Genomic DNA, 22,191 nt, shown 5'->3' with positions numbered 1-22,191 from the left:
GTGACGGACGAGTCACAGAATGAAGAGAAGCCTCGATAAACCGCTGTTAGTTGAGTGTGGCGCCTTCACGTAACACAGGGGTATTGCATCCGACTCTGATTGGTCAGGGACCACATTTGAGGGTGATTAGTTTTTTTAAAGATGGCAAAGATCATAATGTATTCTCAACCACAGGCAGGCTGCTACTTCCGTTTCCCATTTATTGCCCAATTTAATCGCAACAGTTCAAGTGATTTTAGTGGAGGGCAGTCACAGAAAGGACAAGAGCGGACTCTATTACTGAGCTACTTGAAGATGAGGAGCATCAGATGCAGGGTATTTCTGACGTCATGGCATTATGTTCCATCATCACTCACTGCCACTAATGGTGGACAGTGATAGATGGGGGCTACTCATTCATGGTGGATGTGGACTGATACCTGACATGCATGCCTGAGATCAAGCATGTATACACACATTATTTCAATAATATTTTCAAAAAAGCTCACTGGACACTTCCCTTTCCTTGTAAAATAATTTCCAATAAACTTTATTTATTCAAAACGGAGTTTGAAATTGCCATCTTTTTAACACATACAATAAAAAACATCTCTAAAAGACAGCAATGGCCTGCCCCAGGTCTCCCAGCTACCATCTTTACACAACTTGTTTTCAACAAATGATCGCTGTATAATACAATATTACAATGTGCCCTCAGAATAGTGGTTGCTTCCATTTTTATGTTTTTGTTTAACTTGTCAAACAGTGCATTCATTATCAATGTCTATACATCTCTATTTTCAGAGGATGAGTCGTATAGATAAAAAATATAAAATAAAAGAAACTGCAGAAAAGAAACAATGAAAGGACTAATATCTACACAATTAATTTCCTTTTCATAGTTGTATTTTTTTGTTAACAGAACAAATATGGTGTCTTAAGGCTTATGCTGAATCATATGGATTCTTTACCAGAAACTAATAGGACCGCAGAAAGAAAACTGCAATGCCATACTTTCCTTTTGCATCAAACTGAACAAAACACAGATATTCAATTCACCACCATCATTCAAGAAAGTCTAGTCTTACTACTGTACCAAAAAAAGGCAATTGAGAGGAAAGTCATGTAAAAGAAAGAAAGCAACCAGAAGCGTGTTAGTCTTCCCAAATTCCATCCTAGTCTGTGAGGGTGCATTAAGAAGACATCCAACACACTACGGGAATAGCTGGCATCTCCAGCATTCAGATTATTCACAAGAATGTTTCAGCAACTGTTTCTGGAATGTACTCTGATGGAAGGACAGCATCCATGGCTACCTGAATTAATTGTTATTATTGGTAGAAGTCAAATCATGACCATTGTCAATGAGATTATATATACCCCAGCTCATCCCATGAGAGAGAAGTCGTGTTCCTGAGAGCCCTGCCGATGAAGTGTAGCAGGGTGGAGTGTTGAATGCTGGCGGTAAAGGGGAAAGATTTTAATTTTCTTCAATTAGGCTCAAATCTAGTTCTGTACAATCCCTCTCAAAGACACTCGGCTGACACTCTTCTCGATCAGGGTCTTCCTCCCCCTCTTCCCCCTCCTCGTCACTCTCACTTAGAGGTCCAATGCTTGTCCTTCCCAGCCCCTCTGCTGGTGAACACGACCCTCTGAAGTCCCCCAAAAAAGGCTCAAAGCCCATGCAAACATCCCCTCCACAAGCCAGCCTCCCACGCTCCATTCCACTCAAGGGGTCTGTACTGCGAGTCTGAAAATACACAAATAGGATAAACATTTAAGAGAGAACAAGGCCTTGTTTACACATGTATCATCCCTCTCTAAAAAGACAAGAGCAGTCTACATTCTGGACTGCATTCAAACCACATGTTCTCTATTCATGATACAGAAATAGGTAAAGGGTTGCTCCATATGATTTCAATCACTTTCTGACTGCACCCCTTTTTTATTTGAACAAAACCTTCCATGGTAGAAGTGGTCAGAAAGTTTTTGGACCTGAATGCCAAAACATTCAGGAGATAGAGGTGCTCAAAGTTAACCCATTTTGCAAACCCACCCTACCATGAGACATCCATGTCTTCATGACTTGAACATAAATTACCTAAAAACTTAAGATGGCGGCGTACACATTGTTGGATTTTTTTCACGGAGCAAAAAAATATATTTAAATAACAGAGCATTTTCTAAATTAAAAAAATGGACCCCCTGCAACTAGACAAGGACATTGAGACTCTTGTTTCCACGAATCGAGGATGAAGACAGTATCGCCAAGGTTGGTAGAAAATTCTCTGTGCTACACCAAACAGTACCTAACCTAAATGGATAGCCAATTTTTTGGGTTAAATCACAATATCTGGTGTTACAATCTGTAGCTAATGTTTTGGTTGATAAATGAACTAAAACGTGAATAAAATTGTAATTTCAACTTTCAAATGGTACCACAAAGATGGTTGGAGGTCCACACACCAGATAACGTTGACTTGAGTGGGAATATCCATTGTTTAAAATTAAACTGTCAATCTTCCATAGAAAACCTATTGAAATCATTGAAATATAGACATTTTCATTAAATGTTGACATTCAACGGTGGGTGGACTGGTGGCCATCTTTCTGGTAGTAATTTAAACATAAAAATTAAATTAAATGTCAATAGTGTACCAGCTAAATTGAAGTTGTCTGAAGGGATAGGTCCATTCTATGAATTCTGTTTCTATGAATGAAATGACACCCACCAGGTACTCAAGAGAATGCTGCATCTCAACCGATGACGGTAAAATAGGCTATGTAAATATTTTTCAGTAATGAAAACATGGATGATGTCTCATGGTAGGGTGGGGTATGCAAAACAGGTCAACTTTGAGCACCTCTATCTCCTAAATGTTTTGGCACTCCGGTCCAAATGTCCCTTTCTGACCACTTCTACCATGGGCAAACTTGAATGGAAGGTTTCGTTCAAATCTAAAGGGGTGCAGTCAGAAAATTATTGAATTCATATGGAACAACCCAAATCAAATGATACCAAGTTGATATAACTGGTTAGGAAGTGGAAAAATGAAGCATCATACATAATCTTTCTGATTCTTACAACATGGGCGCAGCAGTTTAGTTTGTCACATTTTAAAAGAAAATCCTGAACTAACAATAGAAACAAGGGTAATATGATGCCACATCTCCCTGAAAATGAACTGGGCTCGTATTGTTAACTTGAATATATGGGGTTGAACTACCAAATACTGTAGGTGTAAGCCTAGTCTCGTATGCCCGACTCAAACTCTTCTAATAAGCTCTTCCAATGACTGTGGCTGCTGAAAGAGACTATTCTAAACCTAACCAGAACAACTGTTTTACATATACACCACATGTAAAGGATTCGGGCTAAATTAACCTGCAACTTTTAAGTGTAGCGTACCTTGTTTTTTTAATGTGAGGGGGTGACTGGGTGGGTACACTGAAAAGGGATGCCAGACTTTCTGCAGCTGCATGTAAATTATATGCAAATACATTCAAGAGTGAGTCTTGGTGTACAGTATAACATTGGCCTGGCATTGCCTACATTGAGAGCCATTGGCACCCTGGGGCATGGGAGCAGAAGAGACATCTGTGGCCTGGGACGATGGGTAACAAGAACAATAATACACAGGTGTGGTCTGTATTCTAAGAATGGAGGTATGGGTGAACGTTGCCTCTGCATGTCTATTGATGTTGTAAAGATAAATGGTCCATCTCGCTGATGAAATGGAATGTTTCTTACAGTACGGTTAGACTGTGTGATTTGACAAGTTTAACAAGGATGCTTTTTGAGCCTTAAAGGTAGACTCTGCGATATGACGTCGATGCTAGGGGTGTGCCGAGTAGTCGGACAAAACAAGTATCGTAATGGATATGGGCAATTTTCTGGATACGATTATGATCAGAGTATTTTTTTTAATTATCCATGATCTGAAAAAACGTAATTTTTGTGTGCCAGCATGCATCTTTCTCATGTCAGTCAGTCATGTGCGAGGTTTTACGTGGTCTAAATAACTCAACTGGCTAGTTTGCCTGTCTGTAAAGAGAAGGGCGGGATATATGTTGATCCTGCTGCTCTGATTGGAGAGAGTGAATCCGTCCACTCGCATCATCATTTCGGTCTGATCATTTAGATTGTTGATGCCTGCTACTATGATAAATCGCATGGCGAGGACGTTTGCTATCAAGCTATCAATGTGCATAATATCTAACAAGCGGGGCAAGGGTAGGGAAAAAATATTAAACACTGATGCGCATTCTGACTGAGTTACTGCAAACTTGGCTGCCTGCTGCAAATTGAGGACACACATACACCCATTCGCGCGCTGTTCCTAATCTGCAGGGAGGTATTTTGCCAACATCTATTTAGGCATATTAAAACGCTTTAGTTTTTTTTCCGATCACAAGTATCATCCGATATTCAACTGTCAATTTACGGATATGACTAAGAGTACGGCCATGTCGGCACACCCCTAGTAGATGCAGAATGTAAACAGCATAGTGGGTCAATTTCTGCAACAGTAGGGAAGTGGATATTCGACCTGCTGAACAAACATTTAAGATTAGGCATAGGGGTCTAAATTAATTAAGGTTAAAGGTAGACTCAGCAATATGACGTAGGTGCAGAAAATAAACAGCATAGTGGGTCAATTTCCACAACAACTAAGAGTGGTCAGGTTTCGTTTCCCTGGCACTGTTTCCGAATGCTAATGTTTTAGCCTTTGTGGCACAAATCCCATGCATTGCGGTCATATCTTGTCCATAGACTGCTTACAGGGTAAGGAAACCAATATTCCATTATGTAATTTGGGTGAACTATCACTTTAACCTTCAAATTAACAACCTTCCTCTGGCTAGAAGAGGGCATGATCCACCTCCACCGATCTACATACAGCAACCATTTCTATTCATTTCCTGACCCTTAAATGATATTTTGTTTACCTGAGTCATCTTGGTGAAATCCAGTACTGGCCGGGCAAATGGTCTGTCTGGGTCACGGCGTCGCTTCAGGCCCGGTTTGAGAAGGAGCAGGTCACAGGGCTGGGAGTGGCAGCGCGGGAGCTGAGGGGGGATGGCCCGGCGAAGCGAGGACGGGGTGCTGCAGGCAGAGGAGGGCGAAGCAGGCACAGCCGGAGGGGGTGCTGCACGCTGCGGTGGAACTGGAGGCGGGGGCAGGAACTGGGCGGCAGCCTCTCTGATAAGGACAGGGGACAGAGAGAAGCGTCGCTGTGGAGGAGGGGGAGGGTGGAGCGGGGACGGAGAAGAGGAGCAGGACGACGGGGAGGGGAAGAAACAGCAGCAGGCGCCTCCTCCAGCAGTGTCACTGGGGTCCCATGGGAAATTCCAGGGCAGTGGGGAGTCAGGGGAGAGAGCAAGGCTAAAGAATGTGGGGCTTGAAGAAGAGTATAGTGAAGAGTTTAGAGACGAGCTAGGAGCACGAAGTGGACAAGGTCCCCCCGCTCCCCCTCCACTGTGGCATTGGCGATTCACAGGTGTCCAGACCCTCGAGGCGCTGGGCCGCCAGGTATAACGGCAGCGTGAAAGGTCCTCTGGCACGGACAGTGAACGACAGTGGCGTTTGGGGGGTGGCGGGGGGGGAGGGGGTGCACCTGGAAAAGACAGGTCTGTCACTGAGGTGCTTGGGACCAGGGGCCGGTGCAGGGCTTCCCCCTCTGCCAGGTGAGTTTCGGGGGGAACCAGAGGGACAGGGCAGGGGGGGAAGCTGGAGCTCAGCACACCCTGCAGGCCAGGCTTGGAGGGAGGGCAGAGCTGCCAATAACTGCTCTCTATGAGAATAAGGAGAAAGATGATACCATTAATTAGAGCTGGGATGATAAACCGAAAATTATCGACATGGACCAAACCGACCACTCAAATATACACTGCTCAAAAAAATAAAGGGAACACTAAAATAACAAATCCTAGATCTGAATGAATGAAATAATCTTATTAAATACTTTTTTCTTTACATAGTTGAATGTGCTGACAACAAAATCACACAAAAATGATCAATGGAAATCAAATGTATCAACCCATGGAGGTCTGGATTTGGAGTCACCCTCAAAATTAAAGTGGAAAACCACACTACAGGCTGATCCAACTTTGATGTAATGTCCTTAAAACAAGTCAAAATTAGGCTCAGTAGTGTGTGTGGCCTCCACGTGCCTGTATGACCTTCCTACAACGCCTGGGCATGCTCCTGATGAGGTGGCGGATGGTCTCCTGAGGGATCTCCTCCCAGACCTGGACTAAAGCATCCGCCAACTCCTGGACAGTCTGTGGTGCAATGTGGCGTTGGTGGATGGAGCGAGACATGATGTCCCAGATGTGCTCAATTGGATTCAGGTCTGGGGAATGGGCGGGCCAGTCCATAGCATCAATGCCTTCCTCTTGCAGGAACTGCTGACACACTCCAGTCATATGAGGTCTAGCATTGCCTTTCATTAGGAGGAACCCAGGGCCAACCGCACCAGCATATGGTCTCACAAGGGGTCTGAGGATCTCATCTCGGTACCTAATGGCACTCAGGCTACCTCTGGCGAGAACATGGAGGGCTGTGAGGCCCCCCAAAGAAATGCCAACCCACACCATGACTGACCCACCGCCAAACCAGTCATGCTGGAGGATGTTGCAGGCAGCAGAACGTTCTCCACGGCGTCTCCAGACTGTCACATGTGCTCAGTGTGAACCTGTTTTCATCTGTGAAGAGCACAGGGCGCCAGTGACGAATTTGCCAATCTTGGTGTTCTCTGGCAAATGCCAAACGTCCTGCACGGTGTTGGGCTGTAAGCACAACCCCCACCTGTGGACGTCGGGCCCTCATACCACCCTCATGGAGTCTGTTTCTGACCATTTGAGCAGACACATGCACATTTGTGGCCTGCTGGAGGTCATTTTGCAGGGCTCTGGCAGTGCTCCTTCTGCTCCTCCTTGCACAAAGGCGGAGGTAGCAGTCCTGCTGCTGGGTTGTTGCCCTCCTACGGCCTCCTCCACATCTCCTGATGTACTGGCCTGTCTCCTGGTAGCGACTCCATGCTCTGGACACTACGCTGACAGACACAGCAAACCTTGCCACAGCTCGCATTGATGTGCCATCCTGGATGAGCTGCACTACCTGAGCCACTTGTGTGGGTTGTAGACTCCGTCTCATGCTACCACTAGAGTGAAAGCACCGCCAGCATTCAAAAGTGACCAAAACATCAGCCAGGAAGCATAGGAACTGAGAAGTGGTCTGTGGTCACCACCTGCAAAACCAGTCCTTTATTGGGAGTGTCTTGCTAATTGCCTATAAATTTCCACCTATTGTCTATTCCATTTGCACAACAGCATGTGACATTTATTGTCAATCAGTGTTGCTTCCTAAGTGGACAGTTTGATTTCACAGAAGTGTGATTGACTTGGAGTTACATTGTGTTGTTTAAGTGTTCCCTTTATTTTTTTGAGCTATATATTTTTTTACTATACTAGAGAAATGTGAAGTTTAAAAAAAAGTCTGCTAATTTGGGCAATTGCTAACGGGACATTTGATAACTACAACATTCAAAGTAGTAGTAGCAGTTAAAAGTATACTAACGTAACTATGGTGCACATTGTTAGACTTATCGTTCTATTTATTTATTGTGATAATTCAGTCAATTTATTGTGATATGGATTTTTGTCCATATCGCCCAGCTCTAACATTAATAGAAACTACTGTTGAGGTTTATTTAATTCAATGATATGTGAGAAAATGGAAAAAAGGCAATTCATTCCTGATACAATGTAGTTGCAGCTTGACACTGGTCCGGAAGCTAATTTCTTACAATTCTATCCATTTTACCATGGGGTTTTGTAGTGTGTATTTAAATAATGTATTCTCGACATTGCTCATTCTAATATTTCTACTACTTTACATCTTAGTTACGCTGTTTATACACACTGCATATATATATATATATATATATATATATATATATATATATATACACATACACTGGATTCTTGACAGCTTACTCTAGTATATCTACTGCTGTACATACAGTGCATTCAAAAAGAATTCAGACCCCTTCCCCTTTTCCACATTTTGTTACGTTACAGCCTTATTCTAAAATTGATTAAATTAATTTATCAATCTACACACAATACCCAATAATTACAAAGCGAAAACAGGTTTAGAAATTGTTGCAAATGTATTACAAAATAAAAATACCTTACTTACATAAGTATTAAGAGCCTTTGCTCGAAATTGAGCTCAAGTTCATCCTGTTTCCATTGATCATCCTTGAGATGTTTCTACAACTTGATTGGAGTCCACCTGTGGTAAATTCAATTGATTGGACATGATTTGGAAAGGCACACACCTGTCTATATAAGGTTCCACAGCATGTTAGAGCAAAAACCAAGCCATGAGGTCGAAGGAATTGTCTGTAGAGCTCCGAGACAGGATTGTGTCGAGGCACAGATCTGGGGAAGGGTAACAAAACATTTATGCAGCATTGAAGATCCCCATGAAAACAGTGGCCTCCATCATTCTTAAATGGAATTAGTTTGGAACCACGAACACTCTTCCTAGAGCGGGACGCCCGGCCAAACTGAGAAATCGGGGAAGAAGGGCCTTGGTCAGGGAGGTGACTAAGAACCCAATGGTCACTCTGACAGAGCTCCAGAGTTCCTTTGTGGAGATGGGAGAACCTTCCAGAAGGACAACCATCTCTGCAGTACTCCACCAATCAGGCCTATATGTTAGAGTGGCCAGACGGAAGCAACTCCTCAGTAAAAGGCACATGACAGCCCACTTGGAGTTTGCCAAAAGGCACCTAAAGGACTCTCAGACCATGAGAAACAAGATTCTCTGGTCTGATGAAACCAAGATGTGACGCTTGGCATTCAGGCCAAAGAGTTCTGTCTGGAGGAAACCTGCCACAATCCCTACGGTGAAGCATGCTGCCACCACCATCATACTGTGGGGATGTTTTTCAGCGGCAGGGACTGGGAGACTAGTCAGGATCGAAGGAAAGATGAACGGAGCAAAGTACAGAAAGATCCTTGATGAAAACCTGCTCCAGAGCACTCAGAACCTCAGACTGGGGCGAAGGTTCACCTTCCAACAGGACAACGACCCTAAGCACACAGCAAAGACAACGCAGGAGTGGCTTCGCGACAAGTCTCGATGTCCTTGAGTGGCCCAGCCAGAGCCCGGACTTGAACCCAATCCAACATCTTTGGAGAGACCTGAAAATAGCTGTGGAGCGACGCTCCCCATCAAACCTGACAGAGCTTGAGAGGATCTGCAGAGGAGAATCTCCCCAAATACAGGTGTGCCAAGCTTGTAGCATCATACCCAAGAAGACTTGAGGATGTAATCGTTGCCAAAGGTGCTTCAACAAAGTACTGAGTAAAGGGTCTGAATACTTATGTAAATGTCATATTTCAGTTGTTTATTTTTAATACATTTGCAAAAATGTATAAAAACCTGTTTTTGCTTTGTCATTATGGGGTATTGTGTGTAGCTTGATCAGGGTAAAAAAAAAACAATTTAATCAATTTCAGAATAAGGCTGTAACGTAACAAAATGTGGAAAAAGTCAAGGGGTCCGAATGCACTGTATCACTGAGTCTACCTTTAAGAAGACTCCCTTTGCATGATCAGCCTGAGAAGGTACATGCATGTAATAGATTACGTAATGTGGTTTCCTGTTTGTTAACGAGCTATAGAACCATTTCCCTTCTGTAATTTGGAATTAACCTCCATTAGTCTGTTCTCGTTAACTTGGCACAGTGCAAAGCCAAAGTTGCAATGCCTAATGCAAGACATTGCTGAATAACGGGCTAAGTGGCTTTACTTGTACATACTCACCAGGCATCAATCCATTTGTAGGCCAGCAAATTCCTAGGTTGTTGGGGTCCAGCTGAGACTGGAAGACAGACATGTTCATTTGGAGGAGCAATTGACAGCAAGAGACATAAATGGTCATAAAGCTGAGCACTGTGTTACAATTAAGACAAGGACATGCAAGCAGAGTCATAGGCTGACACAAGTGAAGACACCTTACCACGTTGAGGGCCCTTTGGTGAGCGTTGCTGTCCAGACTACTTTTCTGCAGATGCTCGATGATCAGTGTGACCATGCATGGTTGCGAGGAGCAGGGGGGTGTCCCTCTGTCTGTTTGTCTAATTGTGAGCGGCAGAGCTTCTCTGGCACCTCCACTCCTCCTCTGGGCCAGGTTGCCCTGCCCAGTCTCACTGGGACATGATCATCACTGTAGTCAGCTCACCTGAACAGTCAAGTCCGACAGCAGGACCACTGTTAGTTTGGAACCACTTTTGTTTTCTCAACAGGAAATGACAGTGCAGGGGTTTTCAAACAGTGGTGGTACCTCTCAAATGCAAAAAAACTGTTAATGTTTTCGGACATTTGTAATAATCACATATTCATGTTCTGTACAGTTCGCCATATTGACTTTTGGTAAACCCATCACTTTCTCTGTATCTTACGAAGTAGACAAAATAGGCCTAGATGTCAAAATTTGGTATTTTCCAGACCTAGAAGATGGACTGCCATAACTTTAACAGGTCTTTAGATGCTCAACCACTGACCAAACGTGCTCACTGATGTGTTCAGACACACCATCTCTGTGAGTGCAGAAATAATGGTGACAGGTGCCTGGGGAAAGCAAGTACAACGACTCAAGGGGCCTGTTGTCCAGGGATGGCCTGCCTGATGCCACTCGGGGTTTATTAAATACCTTCTCAAGATCACTAGGCACATGTCCAACAACCAGAAAATGTAACCAAAAACGAACACCTCAACCAGTAACCTGGATTATGGATACGTGAATTTGAAAAGGGTGCATACTGAGGTCCAATCTGGCAAAGTACCAAGCATGTCATGATCTATCAAGAACTGGCATGCTCTTCTTCACTCAATAATAACATTTGCAACGGAACAGATTGAGAAAAAGCTTCTTAGCTAGCCAGGTAGCTACCATTTTGATGAGGGCATTTGGAAAGCAAGAATGATAGCTACATAAATAGTAGATATCTAAATTATGGTATACTTGCTGTCCATTACAAACCTTTCAAATGAGCAATGCGTGGTAGCTAGCTATTCATTCACAATTAGTATATCATCGTTTTGAAGGTCGGTCTAAACCCCTTCACAGAATATGAAGCATTCACTTAGCTAGCTAAGTCAAGATGGCTAACGTTAGCAATAGCAAGCCGCACTGTGACAATCTGATACTAAGTGAGCTCCGTTAGCTAACGCTAATCGTCATTTTATATGGTTAGCAAGCTAGCTAGCTTAGCGTACGTCCATTTAACTGATTATGAAGACAAACACACATACTCACGAAAACACAATAGCTTGTTATCCTGTAATAAATAAACAATGAATTACCCACTCCCCACTATCCGATTTAATCACTAGCCATTGCATGCATATATTGCTACAGCCTTGGACCGCTGTGCTGTCTCTAGGACGCGTGCTAGCAAAACACGGCCATGCAGAATATGATGCAGCTAGACATTTCAGAGAAATAAAGCTGCTATCAATAACCTTTCTTTGTAACGGCTACTTGATTAAATGGTCGTTCTTACCTTGACGACCAAGAACACCACCGGACCTCAGACAAGGATTAAATACTGCTCGGGAAGGATAAACCAATTTGGACCCTGTGCAGCATGCGACTAGCAGCCACACTAGTGTCTATGCGTCTCGGATATTATTGACCTATTAAAAGCATAACATGTACCAGACCATTCGTTGATTACAATATCTGGAACATAACATGCACGTCATAATCAACGTGCCATTGAAATATACAAGACATAGTCTTAGAAAAATAGCATAGCGTACAATCAATTCAGTCGTCCATTTAAAATAAATAAAAAAACGTTCAAGCCAGTGAGCGATTGGAATTTATAAATAACATCACTGCGTGAGAATGGGCGCATTCAATGATAATTCAAACAAAATATTTAATGTAGTTGACGTGCAATAGCGTAGAATTTTAAAACCATGGATTACATTTTTTTAAAGGTTGTCAAGTCGCAAGAGTTCATTCATGCTTGAAAATGGCACAACTTTGACTGAACAGACGGAGGGTTATTAGATGGCTATAACGTGTGGTACTTGTAGTTCGCTATATTAGGATCAGTTAACTTGTGACAAATTGATAGGCCCTGGGACAATTTTACAATCACGCCTTAATACTGGATATGGCACTTTTCATATTACCTACTGAAGGGTCTCGATATCATCCTACCGTACAAGGTATTGGTGAGGCAAGTACAAGAAATAGCGTATACCGTAATCTTGTGGATGCTTTGAATACTGCAGTTAGTGTTGCATGTTGGACGGGCCAAATGAAAGCGCAAGACGTTAGCGCTCAGCGCTGTGTCCCAATCCCGGAGACCCATTAAGCCAACTTTGCGGACACTGCCTACATTCCAAACATTTCTATTGTGGATAAATCTCCTGAGAATTGTGTGTGGAAAAAGTTAATTCTCCACATATTCAATTTTGAACACATCTTTATTAATTTCGCTTTGCATCAGTACTCAGGTTGTAACAAATGACAACTGAGAAAATCATTTTAAAAAAACGACAAAACAAAGTGATAGCATATTTCGCATCAACATTCTGTTTTTAGAAAAACATCCGAGGTAGGCAGGAGAGATTGTGCATGAGGCAGTAGAGCCTGACAGTCAGTTGGGTCACAGACTGGTGAACATGGTGAAGTGGATAGTGGGCCAAAAGCAACATAAAGCTTAAGACCTCTTTACTCTTTACAGAGAAAACAGAATTGGCAGGGTGAGAAGAGAGAAACGTTGGTGTTAAAGGGTTGGGCCATGAAGAAAACCTAACATAAATAAAATGTAATTGGGACAGACAAGTAAATAAACAAGTAAATGGTGCAAAAAAGTGAAGAATAATAGTGGGTCCAAATAAACATCTAGGTACACCATTAGTGAAGCATATACTGCTTAAAAAGTGTGTTTGATTCCAAACAATAAGTGTGTAAAAAGGGACCCAAACTGACATTACAAAGTGTGTGGTCAATATTTTACAGCAATCACTTATTTCAGTCAACACAACACCCAGTGTACCCCTGCAAGTCTATTAGGATATACCCCAGAGATATACCACTGTGACTGACAGCCATGATCAGTATGGTTTCCACGGTAGCCGGTCTCCCTGCATGGGCACTTGTTGATCGTGGTCCGTTTCCAGGAGAAATCTCAGCCACCCCAAAACATTCTCTTCAGCTGTTAGGCCACTGCTAAAGGAGTACCCCAAGCCTGGCTTGGATGGGACTTGAGGACCAGACACATCCACCTAAAGAACCAAACCACACAGTGAATGGATGTCTCCAAACAAGAAAATGCCTGCTAACCTAAGAACAGTAAAACTCAGACCTGGGATCCATGGGGCAGCATCCAGGGACTGTTGAATGACATTCCAGCAGGTTTAGGGGAGAAGGGGGCTTTTGAATCTGAAGGCACCCCTCTCCCTTTGGCCCCCTCTTTAACACCACTGTCTTCATATAGCTTGCAATTCATCTGCTCAAGCAACCCCTTCCTGCATATAGTCAAGCAACGATGAGGTCAACTTAAGACAATGAAATACCATTACAAACGTAAAATCACCCAATACCTACAGTTGGTCAACAGGGTCCTGTCCTTCCAGTCCCTTGGCTTCTCTCTGCGCTTTAGATGGAGGGTCCCACCCATGCAGAGCTCTCCGCCAAAGACGAACCTGCATGTCCCAAGATCGGCGGCTGTATTTTCTATATTTGTTTGGAGTGGATGGGTGCAGCCCAGGGATTCTCAGACGCCTATTATCAGAGAGAGGGGAGACAAGCAAAAATACATATTCCACCCACTCTCGTGACGGAGACTTACATTTATTTCCATCTTTTGTGTTCGCAAGTAGCAGTGAATTCGGAAAGTTCTCAGACCACTACGTTACAGCCTTATTCTAAAATTGATTAAATAGTCCCCCCCCCCCCCAATCAATCTACACACAATACCCCATAATGACAAAGCAAAAACAGGTTTAGAAATGTTGTCAAAATTATTAAAAATAAGTATTCAGACCCTTTACTCAGTACTTTGTTGAAGCACCTTCGGCAGCGATTACAGCCTCGAGTCTTCTTGGGAATGACGCTACAAACACTGCTACTCCTACTGCTCTCTCCTCGTCTGACCATGTGTTCTCGCATACCCCGAGAGCATCTGGTCAGCGGGGTGGTGGCACAGGAATCCTCAGCTCTCCCAAGTGGACATTGTCTCTTTCTCCCCTGACCCATCTGTCTATCTCCTCATTTTAATTCCATGCTCTCACGGTCACTAGCCCATTCAAGCTTAACATCCTTATCATTTATCACCCTCCAGGTTCCCTTGGAGAGTTGATCATTGAGCTTGACAAGTTCCTTTCCTGAGGATGGCTCACCCCTCACAGTTCTGGGTGGGCATGGCGAGAATCTGTCTCCGCACCACGTGCTCTCACCACTGGTGTCCCCCAGGGCTCAGTTCTAGGCCCTCTCCTATTCTCGCTATACACCAAGTCACTTGGCTCTGTCATATCCTCACACAGCCTCTCCTATCATTGCTAAGCAGACGACACACAATTCATCTTCTCCTTTCCCCCTTCTGATAACCAGGTGGCGAATCGCATCTCTGCATGTCTGGCAGACATATCAGTGTGGATGACGGATCACCACCTCAAGCTGAACCTCGGCAAGACGGAGCTGCTCTTCCTCCCGGGGAAGGACTGCCCGTTCCATGATCTCGCCATCACGGTTGACAACTCTGTTGTGTCCTCCTCCCAGAGTGCAAAGAGCCTTGGCGTGACCCTGGACAACACCCTGTCGTTCTCCGCTAACATCAAGGCGGTGACCTGATCCTGTAGGTTCATGCTCTACAACAGTCGCAGAGTACGACCCTGCCTTACACAGGAAGCGGCACAGGTCATAATCCAGGCACTTGTCATCTCCCGTCTGGATTACTGCAACTCGCTGTTGGCTGGGCTCCCTGACTGTGCCATTAAACCCTACAACTCATCCAGAATGCCGCAGCCCGTCTGGTGTTCAACCTTCCCAAGTTCTCTCACGTCACGCCGCTCCTCCGCACACTCCACTGGCTTCCAGTTTAAGCTCGCATCTGCTACAAGACCATGGTGCTTGCCTACGGAGCTGTGAGGGGAACGGCACCTCCGTACCTTCAGGCTCTGATCAGTCCCTACACCCAAACGATGGCATTGCGTTCATCCACCTCTGGCCTGCTGGCCCCCCTACCTCTGCGGAAGCACAGTTCCCGCTCAGCCCAGTCAAAACTGTTCGCTGCTCTGGCACCCCAATGGTGGAACAAGCTCCCTCACGACGCCAGGACAGCGGAGTCACTCACCACCTTCCGGAGACACTTGAAACCCCACCTCTTTAAGGAATACCTGGGATAGGATAAAGTAATCCTACCACCCCCCCAAATTTTTTTTTTTAAATAATATATATAGTAAAGTGGTTGTCCCACTGGCTATCATAAGGTGAATGCACCAATTTGTAAGTCGCTCTGATTAAGAGCGTCTGCTAAATGACGAAAATGTAATGTAAAAATGTATTTGGGGATTTTCTCCCATTCTTCTCTGCAGATCCTCTCAAGCTCTGTTAGGTTGGATGGGGAGCATTGCTGCACAGCTATTTTTAGGTATCTCCAGAGAGCATGTTCGGTCGGGTTCAAGTCCGGGCTCTGGCTGGTCCACTCAAGGACATTGAGACTCCTGCGTAGGTCTCGGCTGTGTGCTTAGGGTCATTGTCCTGTTTGAAGGTGAACCTTCGCTCCAGTCTGAGGTCCTGAGCAGGTTATTATCATCAAGGATCTCTGTACTTTGTTCCATTCATCTTTCCCCTCAATCCTGACTAGTCTCCCAGTCCCTGCCGCTGAAAAACATCCCCACAGCATGATGCTGCCATCATGCGTCACCGTAGGGATGGTGACAGGTTTCCTCCAGACTTGACGCTTGGCATTCAGGCCAAATAGTTCAATCTTGGTTTCATCAGACCAAATAAACTTGTTTCTCATGGTCTGAGAGTCTTTAGGTGCCTTTTGGCAAACTCCAAGCGGGCGGTCATGTCCCTTTTACTGAGGAGAGGCTTCCGTCTGGCAACTCTACCATAAAGGGCTGATTGGTGGAGTGCTACAGAGATGGTTGTCCTTCTGGAAGTTTGTCCCATCTCCACAAAGGAACTCTGGAGCTCTGTCAGTGACCATCAGGTTCTTGGTCACGTCCCTGACCAAGGCCCTTCTCCCCCGATTGCTCAGTTTGGCCGGGCGGCAAGATCTAGGAAGAGTCTTGGTGGTTTCAAACTTCTTCCATTTTAGAATGATTGAGGCCACTGTGTTCTTGGGGACCTTCAATGCTACAGACATTTTTTGGTACCCTTCCCCAGATCTGTGCCTCGACACAATCCTGTCTCGGAGCTCTTCGGACAATTCCTTCGACCTCATGGCTTGGTTTTTACTCTGACATGCACGGTCAACTGTGGAACCTTATTTAGACATGTGTGTGCCTTTCCAAATCATGTCCAATCAACTGCATTTACCACAGATGGACTCCAATCAAGTTGTAGAAACATCTCAAGCATGATCAATGGAAACAGGATACACCAGAGCTCAATTTCAAGTCTCATAGCAAAGTTTCTGAATACTGATGTAAATAAGGTATCTTTTTTTTTTTTTTTTTAAATACAGTCGCAAATATTTCTTAAAACCTGTTTTCGCTTTGTCATTATTGGGTATTGTGTGTACATTGTTGAGGATTCTTTAATAAAAAATCTATTTTAGAATAAGGCTGTAACGTAACAAAATGTGGAAAAAGCCACGGGGTCTGAATACTTTCCGAATGCACTGTAGGTTTAAACCAATAAACAGTTCAGTAAATGTGTTTTTGTGGGCTCTTCACAGGCCATCAGCTCCCTTTCAGAACCTAGTTACAATAAAAATGTATTGTAGAATAATCAGTTGTCATACTTGGGAACTTGCTCCAGGTAATTCTGGTAGCCAGACGTGTTCTTGCCGTACTGAATCTGTTTCTGCCGTCGTTTCAGAACCGATTCATTGCCTTCTGTGTGAGCTGGATCCAGGTTTCGTGGGACCCACCGCATCCCTGACTGGGACCTAGCAAAAACAAGCCTCCATGATTTCCCCTATAATATTGGTGGAAATAATATTGTGCATGGAATTTTCCATCTAAATAGAGAACATGCAATACATTTCAAAAGAGGAAGGGTAATGTAGAATGGTAAATGGTTGTATTCCACCGATTGAGGTACTGAGGCCCTTCATTGTGCTCTTTAGGTTGACAAGAAAATAAAAATGATCTGTATTTTAGTCATTTAGCAGACACTCTTTCCCAGCGCAACTTGCAGTAGTGAGTGCATACATTTTTCATACTGACCTCCTGATACCATCCATGTCCTCGGTTCCAACAGCAACACTGGCAGTAGACATCCTTAGGATACATCGCTCAAGGATGGATGACCTGATGGGAAAAGCAACCAGACAAAAGGTCAGGTTAGAGTACTCACGGTAACGTGGAAGAAAACTGACCTAAACGGGAAGGGACTAAGTGAACTTGTCCAATAAGAAATGTATATTTTCATTTGGAAGACATTTTGCTCCGTGTGCACTAATACACTGCTGAAAAAAATAAAGGGAACACTTAAACAACACATCCTAGATCTGAATGAATGAAATAAATCTCATTAAATACTTTTTTCTTTACATAGTTGAATGTGCTGACAACAAAATCACACAAAAATGATCAATGGAAATCAAATGTATCAACCCATGGAGGTCTGGATTTGGAGTCACCCTCAAAATTAAAGTGGAAAACCACACTACAGGCTGATCCAACCGATGTAATGTCCTTAACCCTCCCGTTGTCCTAGGGTCAAAATGACACGCCACTGTGTTGAACCAACTTTATTTAATTTTTATATTTTTTGGAACATTTGTGAGAAGGAGGCAGTGATACTTTCTTTAAAGTCTCACTGCCTCCTCACAAATGATCCCAAAAATATAAAAATTAAATTTACATTTACATTTTACATTTTAGTCATTTAGCAGACGCTCTTATCCAGAGCGACTTACAGGAGCAAATAAAGTTGGTTCAACACAGTGGCGGGTCATTTTGACCCTAGGACAACGGGAGGGTTAAAACAAGTCAAAATGAGGCTCAGTAGTGCGTGTGGCCTCCACGTCCCCGTATGACCTCCCTACAACGCCTGGGCATGCTCCTGATGAGGTGGCGGATGGTGTCCTGAGGGATCTCCTCCCAGACCTGGACTAAAGCATCTGCCAACTCCTGGACAGTCTGTGGTGCAACGTGGCGTTGGTGGATGGAGCGAGACATGATGTCCCAGATGTGCTCAATTGGATTCAGGTCTGGGGAACGGGCGGTCCATAGCATCAATGCCTTCCTCTTGCAGGAACTGCTGACACACTCCAGCCACATGAGGTCTAGCATTGTCTTGCATTAGGAGGAACCCAGGGCCAACCGCACCAGCATATGGTCTCACAAGGGGTCTGAGGATCTCATCTCGGTACGTAATGGCAGTCAGGCTACCTCTGGCGAGCACATGGAGGGCTGTGCGGCCCCCCAAAGAAATGCCAACCCACACCATGACTGACCCACCACCAAACCGGTCATGCTGGAGGATGTTGCAGGCAGCAGAACGTTCTCCACGGCGTCTCCAGACTCTGTCACATGTGCTCAGTGTGAACCTGCTTTCATCTGTGAAGAGCACAGGGCGCCAGTGGCGAATTTGTCAATCTTGGTGTTCTCTGGCAAATGCCAAACGTCCTGCACGGTGTTGGGCTGTAAGCACAACCCCCACCTGTGGACGTCGGGCCCTCATACCACCCTCATGGAGTCTGTTTCTGACCGTTTGAGTAGACACATGCACATTTGTGGCCTGCTGGAGGTCATTTTGCAGGGCTCTGGCAATGCTCCTCCTGCTCCTCCTTGCACAAAGGTGGAGGTAGCGGTCCTGCTGCTGGGTTGTTGCCCTCCTACGGCCTCCTCCACGTCTCCTGATGTACTGGCCTGTCTCCTGGTAGCGCCTCCATGCTCTGGACACTACGCTGACAGACACAGCAAACCTTCTTGCCACAGCTCGCATTGATGTGCCATCCTGGATGAGCTGCACTACCTGAGCCACTTGTGTGGGTTGTAGACTCCGTCTCATGCTACCACTAGAGTGAAAGCACCGCCAGCATTCAAAAGTGACCAAAACATCAGCCAGGAAGCATAGGAACTGAGAAGTGGTCTGTGGTCACCACCTGCAGAACCACTTCTTTATTGGGGGTGTCTTGCTAATTGCCTATAATTTCCACCTGTTGTCTATTCCATTTGCACAACAGCATGTGAAATGTATTGTCAATCAGTGTTGCTTCCTAAGTGGACAGTTTGATTTCACAGAAGTGTGATTGACTTGGAGTTACATTGTGTTGTTTAAGTGTTCCCTTTATTTTTTTTAGCAGTGTATATACAACCCTGATGAGTGGAAGTCCAAGGCAGGCGCTGGAATACCATAGTCATGAACAGTACCTGCGAGGCTTTTGCATAGTAGGTCCCCTTTCACCATTCATGGGTGAGGGAGGCATGGCTGGGGCTGCATTACTAAAAAGGGACAGTAACTGGTGATTAAAAACGTGATAAACATAAAAAAGTAGGGAAATGGATATTCAACCGACTGAACAAATATTTAAGAGTAGGCATAGGGGTTGAAATTAATTAAGGTCAGGGTTAAAGGTAGAATCAGCAATATGACGTAGGTGCACAAAGTAAATGGCATAGTGGGTCAATTTCCGAAACTAAGAGCGTTGAAGCGCAAGGCTAAACTCCCCGCAGTGTTTTGTACCTACCACACTCGAACAGAGTGAAGCGAACCCATGCACAGACACTGTGTGTGACAGCGAAGTCTTGCATCTCAATATCTGCGGTGCTGCTCGTGGCGTCCTTAATTTAGCTGAGTCTACCTTTAACGTTAGGTTAAGGAACAAGGGTTAGGTTAGGTATAGTTTCAGTAAGGTGAAGGTAAGGGTTAGTGTTAGGGAAAGGCATAAAAGTTGAAATTGGTTAAAGCACCGCTGTTCATTTTCTGCCTGTGTAAAGATAGCCAGCAGATCCGACTCGCTTGCTTACAGCTGCACTAGGGTCAGACAGCATTCCTGTGTAGATTAAGACCCTGCAGAGCCGCCGCGAGATATGCCTCGGAAAATGTACCTCAATCCAGGGATGAGAAATGCTTAGTCAAATATTTTTTTTAACTAACCTAAGATCGACCAGAGCCTGTCGTTTCCAATGGGAGCAAATTAATCCAATGGGCAGAGCCAAGCAAGAGGTGGGCAGAGCCAAGCTAGTGAGATCCTATTGGCACGTTCTAGCATTTATTGCATATTGCCGTTAGGGAACGCCTACTCTGAAGTGCACGTGTGCTATAACTCAATTCGCCCTTTCACTCCTAAACAACCATTTTTAATAAACTTTGGCAAAGTACAAAACGCAGTCTTCTGCTACAGATTCTAGTTTTGGAAACAAAACTGTATGGAGATCAAATGTTTCATCGATAAGTTTGGCCAGAATATATCTCACGCCATCTTCTCCCACTGCCGGCCACTGGGCTTCACCATATTTGGTAGTGAGTTGAAACTCCAACCGGATGAGTCACATATATACATCAAGTGAAATATCTGTCTCTTCGTTGATCTGTGGAGTGGTCCTCTGAATTGTCCCAACTGAAAACACCTAGAAGATTGAAAGACTGCTGTTTACGTAAACTGCCGTTTTTGTCCTCGTGCTAGCTAGCAGTAGTCACAGCAGCCATTATGGAATTGCACGTCGCGTTGAACAACAAATGAGCCGATTGGCTGACACTGCCATTCCAAAATGGCTGCTGTGGCTTCTGCTACCTAGCATGAGGACGAAATAGACAGTTTTCCGTAAACTAGCAGTTGTACAATCTCCTCTGTAACAGTTGGGCTAATAGGACAATTCGGTGTACAACGCATTCTTCTATTCCTGGATTGAGGTACGTTTTCCGAGCCATTTTTCGTTTCTTAAACTACACAGGAATGCTGTCTTACCCGAGTGCAGCTGTAAGCAAGCGAGTCGGATCTGCTGGCTAGTCTAAAAGTACACCATCTTTTTTGGCCTAAACCTGCTTCTCTGGGTATGTTTTTAGTTTGGCTGTTGTGCTCAATCAACAAAGAAACTCTGGTATCTCAATTAGAGGGCTCTCCTGCCACCTTACCTGACCAGACTGTCATACACAGAGCTACAGCCTGGAAGAAGCCAAGGTTCAGGGCTGCATGAATGAGTAGTTGCTCTGGACCTGAAGCCAGGGGGCAGCTCTGGGATGCCAGACCAGAGAGGCATTGACCAACCCCTAAAAACAACAGCACACAGGGAGCAGGGACCAAAATGTTACTCTGTCAATATACATCAGGGATGGCAACTCCAGTCATCGGGGGCCTGATTGGTGTCACTTTTCCCTCAGCCCTATAGCTAACACACCTGATTAAACTAATTGCGTTCTAAACTAAAGACCATGGTTAATTTATTCTTGGATTCAGGTGTTTACTAGCGGCAAAGGTAACCAATCAGGGCCCCCCCAGGGCTGGAGGTGCCTGTCATTGATATACATGATTTTGAGTTTCTTTGTTAAACTATACCACTTTGCATTACACTTTGGGGGAAGGCCTAAGCAATTTGTCAGAATCAATTATGTGATCATCTTAATGGTGACATTAATTAGTGGCAGATAAAACTAAAACAAACAATTTAAGTGGTAGGCAACTTCATGGACAGGGGATTTTCGGTCATGTAAATATTGAAAATAGGCTAATCATCTTAAATGTCGAGTCAGTAGGGTTGTTTTAAACTACACATGATAGAATGACAAAAAAGAACATACAGACCTCGGCTCCATTAATGGACCTTGAAATGCGGTTTCGACACGTGTTGACATGATGAATTTGTCTGCAGTAAATGCGTCATTACTGCAAGGACAGGTCTTAAATTAACGCCAGGCGCCATCAGGGCGGGGCGGCAGGGGTGTGCGCCAGCCTCATCTTGGGTGCGTTCAGTTCGATTGAATGTTTGTTACGTTGCCTACGGTTTGGACTGAACTACACGTTTCCTCAAAACGCCAATACGCGTCGA

The 22,191-nt window shown here is 44.5% G+C and overlaps 2 protein-coding genes across 2 annotated transcripts; both read right to left on the bottom strand.

The window, feature by feature from the left end:
- Window positions 1–503: 503 nt before the first annotated feature.
- Window positions 504–11,865, bottom strand: LOC311136062 (protein FAM53C-like). The gene is made up of 5 exons (XM_084170125.1): window positions 11,565–11,865; window positions 10,019–10,240; window positions 9,823–9,880; window positions 4,930–5,774; window positions 504–1,729 (listed from the first exon to the last, which is right to left on the bottom strand). The coding sequence occupies exons 2-5, from the start codon at window positions 10,091–10,093 to the stop codon at window positions 1,460–1,462; spliced, it is 1,248 nt and encodes a 415-aa protein (XP_084026251.1). The 5' UTR covers window positions 10,094–10,240; window positions 11,565–11,865; the 3' UTR covers window positions 504–1,459.
- Window positions 11,866–13,134: 1,269 nt separating this feature from the next.
- On the bottom strand, window positions 13,135–20,627 carry LOC311136390 (uncharacterized protein; the record flags this gene model as incomplete). Its single annotated transcript, XM_084170487.1, has 6 exons — window positions 13,135–13,305; window positions 13,386–13,548; window positions 13,628–13,804; window positions 16,995–17,141; window positions 17,422–17,505; window positions 20,623–20,627. 6 exons carry the CDS (start codon window positions 20,625–20,627, stop codon window positions 13,135–13,137), a joined length of 747 nt encoding a protein of 248 aa, XP_084026613.1.
- Window positions 20,628–22,191: the final 1,564 nt, after the last annotated feature.

This window comes from Coregonus lavaretus, assembly GCF_964263955.1.
Source record: "Coregonus lavaretus genome assembly, chromosome: 10".
Classification (NCBI taxonomy): Eukaryota; Metazoa; Chordata; class Actinopteri; order Salmoniformes; family Salmonidae; genus Coregonus; species Coregonus lavaretus.
The sequence above is the reverse complement of the archived record's forward strand: the minus strand, read 5'-3'. Positions and strand labels throughout refer to the sequence as shown.

What these genes read in the sequence shown, in the direction of transcription:
- LOC311136062 (XM_084170125.1), bottom strand. Translation starts at nt 10,093, where the DNA reads ATGGTCACACTGATCATCGAGCATCTGCAGAAAAGTAGTCTGGACAGC. An exon ending in ACCAAAGGGCCCTCAACGTG is followed by an intron (nt 9,881 to 10,018) that starts GTAAGGTGTCTT and finishes TCTGTCTTCCAG; the next exon opens with TCTCAGCTGGACCCCAACAA. An exon ending in ATTTCACCAAGATGACTCAG is followed by an intron (nt 1,730 to 4,929) that starts GTAAACAAAATA and finishes GTGTATTTTCAG; the next exon opens with ACTCGCAGTACAGACCCCTT.